The sequence below is a fragment of the Arachis ipaensis genome, chromosome B08, assembly GCF_000816755.2.
Source record: "Arachis ipaensis cultivar K30076 chromosome B08, Araip1.1, whole genome shotgun sequence".
Lineage (NCBI taxonomy): Eukaryota > Viridiplantae > Streptophyta > Magnoliopsida > Fabales > Fabaceae > Arachis > Arachis ipaensis.
The window spans coordinates 29,486,092-29,496,358 of NC_029792.2; the positions used below are offsets into that span (position 1 = coordinate 29,486,092).

The 10,267-nt window shown below is 41.7% G+C and overlaps 1 protein-coding gene and 1 pseudogene across 1 annotated transcript; both read right to left on the minus strand.

The window, feature by feature from the left end:
* LOC107610847 overlaps nt 1-1,725 on the minus strand; it is a 9,029-nt pseudogene extending 7,304 nt beyond the window's left edge.
* LOC107610848 lies at nt 8,599-9,420 on the minus strand. The gene is made up of 2 exons (XM_016312839.1): nt 8,982-9,420; nt 8,599-8,906 (listed from the first exon to the last, which is right to left on the minus strand). Exons 1-2 carry the CDS (start codon nt 9,418-9,420, stop codon nt 8,599-8,601), a joined length of 747 nt encoding a protein of 248 aa, XP_016168325.1.

Here is a 10,267-nt window from a genome sequence, read left to right on the forward strand (position 1 = left end):
GAACATAGAATCAAGCATTGAACCCTCACTGGTAGTGTATATCACTCTAATCTCTCAAGTGTATAGGGTTATTCACTCTACTCTTCTCTAATCATTCTTTCTAAACATTGTTCTTCATCTAACCAATCAACAAATATTTAATGTACCAATGCAAATATCATGAGGTCTTTTCAAGGTTATAATGGGGCTGAGGTAAAGGTAAGGATATATGTATGGCCAAGTGAGCTATAATATGAATCTTCAATTAACCTAAGCTCTCACCTAATATACATATACTCTATATACCTTTACATTCATGCCTAGCTACCCATAATTCCCACTTTTGTATAATTCCCATACTCATGTACCAAATTTTCTTTAATTTTTATCACATGTGCATTGATCTTCTATTAAACTTAATATTGGAATAACTTTGTCCCCTTATTTATTTACTTATGTTATGTATATTTTTTCTTTTTCTCTTTTTTTTTTCTATTTTCTTTTTTTTTAAAGCTGAAAAATAAACATAACTTATCAATGCATATGGATTTTTAATTTTTCTGGTCTCACATGAGTAGGTACCCAAATTCTCAATATTTTATCAAAGTAAAAACTTAACACATTCCCTTATGAACCCATGTTCCCATAATTTTCCCACACTTAATTGATACACAATCTCTATCTTAAGCTAACCAAAGATTCAATTGGGATATCTAATTATTTTTCTGCTTAAGGCTAGTGATGTGGTTATAGAACAGAATAAATGGGGATAAAAAGGCTCAAGGTGGCTAACAAGGGTGATGTAAAAAGTAGGCTTATTTGGGATAAGTGAGCTAATAACAAGTAATGGCCTCAATCATATGCAAACATGTAAATACACTAAATAATGGACATATAGAATGGAACAAAGCAAAGATTGCAATTATAGAGAAGAAAACACACAAGAATAAAAATTTATGGTTAAATAATGTAACCATGTAAATAAGCTCAAAATCTCACAGGTTGTGTGTTCTTTGGCTTAAAAACCGTGTTCCAAATACAACTTCTAACAAGTTTAACACAAAAAATTTTGATTTTAAATTAGTAAAATTTTTCAAAAATAGGGTCTTACAAAGAAATTTATTATTTAACCAAGTAGTAACTAAATGCACAAAATCAAATAAATATGCAATCAAACATGAAAATGCAACAACTAACAAGGAAAATAAAATATTGGTGTTGATAAGAAAATACTAACCCATGGAGATCGGTATCGACCTCCCCACACTTAAAGATTGCACCGTCCTCGGTGCATGCTGAGATGTGCAAGTGGACGGGTGGCTTCAACTGATGCTTTTCGCTATAGATTGTGCAGATTGACTTGCTTGTCTCCCCATGTAAGCGTTTTCCAGTTCTCTTCCTGGTGGCCATTCTGAAAGAAGAAGGGAAGAAAGGTAACCCAATAATAGAGATAAGAAAATAAATGAAGTATGGTTGGGTTAATGCCAAATGATAAGGGTCACAATTACATGGTAGCTACAACATGCAAGTGAGAAAACAGTAGAAGTACATGGCAGATCAAGAGTGCAAAAATTTGCAACAATGGGAGGAGAGAGTGGGTAATGAAAGGCAATGTAAGTTCATGTCAATGCAAATGAAGTGCAAGTATCATAAAAGATTGGCATTGGCAGATAATTAATATCATCCCACAGTGTAAAACAAGTTACTAAGCACCAAAGTAATTCAGAAAAGATGTAACAGTTGAATAAGAAAATTTTTAACACCAATGAAAAAAAATAAAAACATGCACAAAATTAAAATGCAATGAATAAAATAAAATAAAATAAAAGATAATAAGAATGAGAAGGGAAAGAAGGGAAGAAGAAGTAAGTAAGAAAGGAGGTAGGAAAAATTAGGATTGGGGAAGAAAAGATAAGATATTTGGCAAATTAGGATAAGCTGTGCGGCGCAAGCGACGCGGTCGCGTGGGACACGCGGTCCCGCGGCTTGCGCTTAAACTGATTGACGCGGTCGCGTCGGTCACGCGGTCGCGTGACCCATTTTACGCTACTGGCACGAGGGCAGCCTCGCCTCGCTCTCGCATAACTCTCTGTTCAAAAATCATTAATTGCCAAATATTGGGTGACACGATCGCGTGGGGCACGCGATCGCGTGGGGCACGCGATCGCGTGAGTGGGCACTTAGTAGGATGTGACGCGGCCGCGTGGGGCACGCGGTCGCGTGAGATGGACTGCACGTCCAGCGCCAGTCCAGCACCACTCTAGCACAACTTTCGGCTGTGCACCATTATTACGTCGAAATCCTGGGCACGCGGTCGCGTGGGAGGCCAGTATTCCCACTCGACACGGACGCGTCAGCGACGCGGTCACGTGGGACGATTTGTGCCACGGGCACACCTCCAACCACGCTCCAGCGTGACTCTCTGTTCGTTTTTATTTTCTCCCCTCTCCTTACGACGCGGACGCGTCGCGTGGCATTTTTTTTTTGAATGCAGAATGCAGTATGCAGAATGCAATGCTTAATGTGAATGCTATGCATGATTCCAGGTTTGATAAAATGAAATAAAATTCAAAAACAAACAAAACTAAATAAAATTAAAATTGCAAAAGGAACGATCATACCATGGTGGGTTGTCTCCCACTTAGCACTTTTAGTTAAAGTCCTTAAGTTGGACATTGGAAGAGCTTCCTGCTATGGTGGTTTGTGTTTAAATTCATCCAGAAATCTCCACCAATGCTTGGAATGCCAATAGCCTCCGGGGTCCCAAACTAGGCATGTGAAGCTTCTGATCAGCTTCAAGCAGATTTTCAGGCTCCCGGGATGACGAATGTCAGAATAGAATCCATGATCCCAAGCTTTGTTTTTAAATCCGCCTCCGTCTTGATCTACATGTTTCCATCCGGGCGTTTTAAAAAGTAGAATCTCACCATGGTGACCAAACGTTCTCCGTGATCCATGCAATTGAGCATGATACCAATCCATGTACTTCGAGGTGAAGCATGGAACCTTATTGAACCTTGTGCACCAACTCTGAGTACGAGCCATTTCCCTCTTACTCTTAAAGCCGCAAAGAGCTCTAAGCTGGCCATCTGTTTCAAGCAAACCATATTCAAGTGAATAAGTAAAGTTATAGGTTAAGGATTGTACCCACTTGAAGCTTGTATTAGGTGGTAATGGCCTTGGGGTAGGTGTTTCTGGTGGTTTTGTAAGTTCTACTCCCTTGTGCTCTTCTGTGAATTTCTCCACTTCCTTGCAAGAGTCTTCAAATGTAGTATCACCCTGGTCAAAGTCTTCTATGTCTTCCTCATCACTCGAGTCATAGATTGGAGGTTGAGAGAAATCTACCTCTGCATCATCTTTGTATTCATCTGGGGAAGATTCTTCAATCTCAGAGACTTCACTTTCAGATGCAAGTTCATTACTAAGAGAGCTGGACTTGTGACTATCATCATCAAGGGAATTTGTGTCCTGGTTTATTCCGTTTGATTCTTCATAAACAACTTGCCTTGGAGATTGTACAATATCCTCCTTAGCATCAACTGTAGCGTCCTTGACGGAGTTCTCCTCAGTTCTGGATTCCCATGGAGGTTCAGCATCTCCTAGATCTTCAACCAACTCTTCTTCTTGAACAATGACAGCTTCTTCTACCTGTTCTAGTACGAATTCATTCTCTGTCTTGTCCACTGGAGTTTCTGGTATCTCCTTCATGCTACGCTCTTCGTTAGACTGTTCACATGGGGCTATGGCTGATCCTTGTGTATTTGAGTGCCTAGAAACCCATTGAATTATTGTTTGCTCCAGTTGTCGAATGGTTATTTGAAATTTATTTACTGTTTCCTTTAGGCGAACCTCTGCTTCTCGGGTTGCCGGACTTGGACATGATACATAGGAAAGTGGTGGTGATTGGGAGTGTTTGGATTGGTACTGGGATAAGGAAGGATCATATGGTGGCGAATGGTGAAGAGAAGATTGTGAGTGTGGTGGTTCGATGTTATGTTGAAAGGATGGTTTATATACACGGGGTGGGGCTTGTTGGTAGTTACAAGGTTGTCCACCATATCTTTCAGCTGGGTATGCATGGTAGAATGGTCTTTGTCTAGGATATCTTGGAGGGTGTTGCTGCCTAAAGGGTTGATTAGATCCTCTTGGCTCCATTCATCCTTGATTGATTTGACCTTGATGCATATCCCTGCTGTAACTTCTATTTCTTTCAGCAAAGTTAGAACCAAACTCAAAGCGAGAGGGGTGAGAATTCATGGTAGCAAATAAAGATAAAAAGGAAAAACAGAAATAAAGAAACAAGCAAAAGAAAAATATTTACAATAACCGATAATAAGGCACACGTTAGCAGTTCCCCGGCAACGGCGCCATTTTGACGTTAGGATTTTTGCCAGTAAAGAAGTTCATAAAAACAGTCGCGTTGTAGATATAGTCTCTAAACTGACAGAAATCCCTTCGTACAAACGTTTTGGTTGTCACAAGTAACAAACCCCTTTAAAAATTGTTAACCGAGTATTCAAACCTCGGGTCGTCTTCTCAAGGAACTGCAAGGAAGTATGTTCTTATTATTGGCTATAAAGGTTGTAATCGGGGTTTAGAAGGTGAGAAGCAAGTGATTTAAATGACAAGTAAAGTAGATGGCAATTAAAATAAATAAATACTATAAAGCAAACTTTTGGCAAGGTAAGAGAAATTGGAAATCCAAGTTAGTTATCTCTCTCAAAAATAATGAAAGTTGAATCTAAATTCCACTTAGTTAACCTTTACTAAGGCAAAGGAAAGTCAAGGGACTAATTAGTTTGACCTTCGAATCCTATTTAATTCCTAAGAAAAAGTTGGGATTATTGAAGTTCAGTTCAATTAGCAAGATAGCGATTATCAGTTATGTTGAATTTGATAATGTTAAGTTACTGATTTCTTAACCAAAACCAAAAGGGGAAAAAGTAAAATTGTTGGAATAAAAATGTCCTTAGATGGGAAGCAATAATAACTTAAATTAAAGAGAACAATAATAAACTGAAATACCTCAAATAATCATTAACTCAAATAATAATCTGTATCATGGAATAATTCATAAGCTAATTGGGCAACATCTGTAAATACGAATAAAAACATTAAAGTAAAAGTAGCATAGAAACATAAATTAAAGTAAATATTAAACCTGGATCGAGAGTCACTCTTAAAAACTAAGAGAAGTCCTAAATCTTAATCCTAAGAGAGAGAGGAGAGAACCTCTCTCAAACTAAATCTAAATCATGGAAAGTAATAAAAATGCGAGATCTCCCTTGAATGGATGCATTCCCCCACTTTATAGCCTCTAGTCTGTGTGTTCTGTGCCTGGATCTGGGCCAAAAGGGCTTCAAAAATCGCTGGGGGCGTATTCTGTAAATTCTGATACGTGGCTTCTATCACGCGTCCGCATGGGTCAAGCGGTCGCGTCATCTGGAGTTTTTCTTGTGGCGCAGTCGCATCGGTCACGCGTCCACATCGAATGCGCTATGCTCAAGTCGCGCGACCGCGTCAGTCATGCGGCCGCGTCGCTGCTTCTTTGCTCCTGGCACGCGATCGCGTCGTCCATGCGATCGCGTGGATGCCAGTTCCTTCAAAACTCAGTTTCACACTTTCCTTCCATTTTTGTACGTTTCCTTTTCCATCCTTTAAGTCATTCTGCCTTAAAAAATCTGAAACTACTCAACACACTAATCACGGCATCGAATGGAAGTAAAGGTAATTAAAATAATTAATTTTAAAGCTTAGGAAACATGTTTTTCACATACATCACATAATGAGGAAGGGAAAGTAAAACCATGCAATTAATATGAATAAGTGGGTGAAGGATTGAATAAATCACTCAAACTAAGCACAAAATAACTCATGAAATATGGGTTTATCAATACATAGGATAGCTTATAACCAAAACAAAATAAATGACACTAAAAAGGAACAAAATACTAAATATGATCATACACTAGAATAGAAAACAGACAATAAATTAAAGTACAATGAAAATAGAAATGAAACAAATAGAGGGATAATGGGACTCAACAACCTCAGTGATGGTGGTTGTTGCTCCCTCTAGAGAATCCAATGGAGCGTTTGATCTCCTCTATGTCTCTCTCCTGTCTCAGTTGTTCCTCCATCAATCTTCTATGATTTTCTCTCACCTCATGGAGGATAGTGGCGTGCTCCTTATGCTCCACCCTTAGCTGATCCACTGATGAAGTCAGCTCCCTTATTGATGTATTCAGTTGGTCCCAATAGTTCCGGGGAGGGAAATACATCCCTCGAGGCATCTCAGGGATTTCTGGTGGAGGTGGCGGCACAAGTTCGTGTGCAGGCTCTCTCACATGCTCCATCCTCCTCTTTGTGATGGGCTTGTCCATCTCAATGAGGGTGTCTCCAGCTATGCCAATTCCAGCTAAATTGCAAAGGCGACATATGAGGTGAGGGACGCTAACCTCGCTTCGGTGGAGGGCTTGTCAGCCACTTGTACATATCTACAGGTATCACCTCATGTACTTCCACCTCATTCCCAAGCATGATGCAATGAATCATCATTGCTCGGTCAACGGTAACCTCGGATCGGTTACTTGTGGGGATAATGGAGTATTGGATGATCTCCAACCATCCTCTAGCCATGGGCTTGAGGTCAAGCCTACCTAGTTGTTAGGGCTTGCCTTGTGCGTCCCTCCTCCACTGAGCTCCTTCCACACAAATGTCTACAAGGACTTGATCCAGTCTTTGGTCAGAGTTTACCCTTCTAGTGTAAGAGTGTGGATCACCTAGCATCTGTGGCAATTGTAGTGCCACTCTCACACTTTCTGGGCTAAAATTCAAGAGTTGCTCTCTCACCATGGTACGCTAGTTCTTGGGCTTTGGGTTCACACTGGTGTCGTGCTTTTTGGTGACCCAAGCATTAGCGTAGAATTCTTGCACCATTAATGTTCCGACCTCTAAGATATGATTGGTCAGAACTTCCCAATCCCTTCTCCGGATTTCTTACTGGATCTCCGGATATTCACTTTTTTTGAGCTTGAAAGGGACCTCGGGAATCACCTTTTTGTGCCTCACTACCTCATAGAAGTGGTTGTGGTGCACCATGGTGAGGAATCTCCATGATTCCCGATGGCTTTGAAGTGAAAGCGAGGGTTTTTCTCTTTCTCTTCCTTGAGGATTCACTGGCTTTTGGTGCCATAGAGAAAGAGTAAAAGGCAAAAAGCGGAGCTTTTACAACACCAAACTTAAGAATGTTTCTCGTCCTCGAGCAACTAATAACAAAAGAGAAGGAGAGTAGTAGAAGGAAGAAGAAAATATAGAGGGGAAGGAGTAGAAGGCTTCGGCCAAGTGGGGTTTGAAGAGTGAAGAGGAAGAGTGTGTAAGGTGTAGGGTGTGTGTATGAAGGGGAGAATGAGGGGTATTTATAGGGTTGGGATGGGGTAGGGTTCGGCTATGTGAAAGGGAAAGATGGGTGGGAAATGTTTGAATTTGAAATGGGTGGGGTTGGTGGGAAATTGAAATGATGGGATTTGTGAAGGGTGTTGGGAATAGGGAAAGTTGAAAGGGAAGTGATAGGTGAATGTGTATTGGGAAGAGGGAAAGTAGGGTGTCAGAATCAAGGTTGAGAAAGTATGAGAGAGAAGGAAAGGTGGGAAAGGTGGAGTTTGTGTGGGACCTACTGGCTTGTGACTTCGAAATCTGAGCTCTCTTGCCCCTGCCTGGGCGTTCAGCACCAGGTCTGGGCGTTGAACACCCACAGGGGACCAAAATGGTGGCTCTGGCTGCTCCATAGGGGGCGTTGAACGATGTGGGCATTCAACGCCAGTGCATGCTCCTTGGTGGGCGTTGAACGCCCATATTGTTCCTATTCTGGTGTTCAACGCCAGGATTGCTCCTTAATGGGCATTGAACGCCCAAAGGGGACTAAGGAATGGTTCTTCGCAGCTCCTGAATGGGCATTGAATGCCCAGCTTCCTCCTTGTCTGGCGTTTAATGCCAGCAAGGGACTCTTCCCAGGGTATTCTGTTTTCACTTCTGAGTGCCTTTGTCTCTGTTCTAAGTGCTGCACATGATCACAAACGTCAAAAAGCAAAGGAAAACTATAATATAAAATTAAACTAAAATAAATGAAAAGAAATTAAAAATACTATGCTAATGGTTGGCTTGCCTCCCAACAAGCACTTCTTTACCGTCATTAGCTTGATAGACAGGTCCATTATGGAGCTAGATAGCGGCTCAGATATTCACCCTTCATAGTGAACTTTCTTCCTATGTTCTCATGAAAGAGCTCCACATGCTCTAGAGACAGGATCCTATTCACTGTGTGTGGAATGACTGGACTCTTAGTGAAGACAACTCTCATGCCATGTGAGAGGCCTTCAGTGGAAATCTTCTTGTTCCGCCAGCCCTTGGGTACCTTCTTCTTAGTACCTCCTTCCTCAGTGGTTAATGGTGATGGATGCCCAACACCAAACTTAGGTTTGATATCTGGGGACTCTGTATAACTTTGTACTGAGAAAGAACGTTGGAATACTACGTGTTGCACAATGGTATCTCCTTTGCCAGAGGAAGAATGATGGTTTGGGATCTTGAACAAGATACAATCTTCATGCAACCTCAGAACTAGCTCTCCTTTTTCACATCAATTAAGGCCTTAGCAGTGGCTAGGAAAGGCCTTCCAAGGATGATTGAGTCATCTCTATCCTCCTTAGTGTCTAGGATCACAAAATCTGCAGGGACGTAAAGGTCTTCAACCTTTACAAGGACATCTTCCACCATGCCATATGCCCTTTTCAGGGACTTGTCTGCCATCTCCAATGAGATCTTGGCAGGCAGCACGTTCTGAATTCCCAGCCTCTTCATCAGAAAGAGAGGCATAAGATTGATGCTTGAGCCGAGGTCGCATAATGCTTTATCAAAGGTGATGGTCCCTATAGTACAAGGAATCAGGAAGCTTCCGTGATTCGACACCTTCTGAAAGAGCTTCTTCTAGACTAAGGCACTACACTCCTTGGTCAACACCACAGTCTCATCTCCCTTTGAGGCCTTCAAACATGCCATGGAAGGGGGGTCCTTCTCCAATATCTCTGCATGAGAGGAATTGGCTTTCATCTTCCTGAGGATTGGCAAGAATCGAGCCATTTGCTCCTCCTTAGGCTCCTCTTGTACATCTGAAGAGGGGTGTTCTTTAGGCTCCTTTCTCTGTAAAGGGGCATACAAGGTGACATTCTTGGTCTCCTCATGAGCCCTGATTTCCTTGAGCTCCTCAGTAGTAGGTTCCTCTTCTAGTTTAGCCTCTACCTCTATCATGAGTTTCTTACACTCTTCCTTTGGATTCACCTCTGTGTTGCTTGGGAGAGTGTTAGAGGGGATCTTTGAAATTTTCTTGCTCAGTTGATCAACCTGTATCTCCAAGTTCTGAATGGAGGACCTAGTTTCTGCCATAAAACTGTCTCTTAGAGAGGTTAGAGACTATAGTAGCCAACTCAGAGAGGCTCTGCTTGAGTGTCTCCAGTTACTGCTGAGAGGGTTCGAATGGTCTGTTATTGAACCTGTTGTGGTTTGTTCCACTCTGATTGTTGCTGAAGCCTTGTTGAAGCCTCTACTGATCTCTCTACGCAATGTTATGGTGATTCCTCCATCCCCGATTAAGATTATTTGAATAGGGATTATTGTTAGAGTTTTTGGAGGAGTTTTCTATGTAGTTCATCTCCTCCATTGTGGTCCAGGTGTTGTCACCAGCGTCTACTTCATAAGCTGTTTCTGGACAATAAGCAGCTGAGTTCTGTGTCCCACTCAAGTGCTGAGAGATCATATTAATCTGCTGGGACATAAGCTTATTCTGAGCCAGGATGACGTCCAGAATATCTACTTCTAAGACACCTCTCTTCTGACCGGCCCCATTGTTCATAGGGTTCCTCTCAGAAGTGTACATGTATTGGTTGTTGGCAACCATATTAATGAGCTCCTGCGCCTCTTTAGGCGTCTTCTTCATGTGAAGGGAGCCACCAGCAGAGTGGTCCAAGGACATCTTGGACATCTCAGATAGGCCATCATCGAAGATCTCTAGCATGGTCCACACTAAGATCATGTTAAGAGGACATCTCTTGATCAGTTGCTTGTATCTTTTCCAAACTTCATAGAGGGATTCACCCTCTTTCTGTCTGAAGGTTTGTACTTCCACCCTAAGCTTTCTTAGCTTCTGAGGTGGAAAGAATTTGGTCAAGAATCCATTGACCACCTTCTCCCATGTATCTGGGCTCTCTTTAGGCTGAGAATCCAACCATAGTCT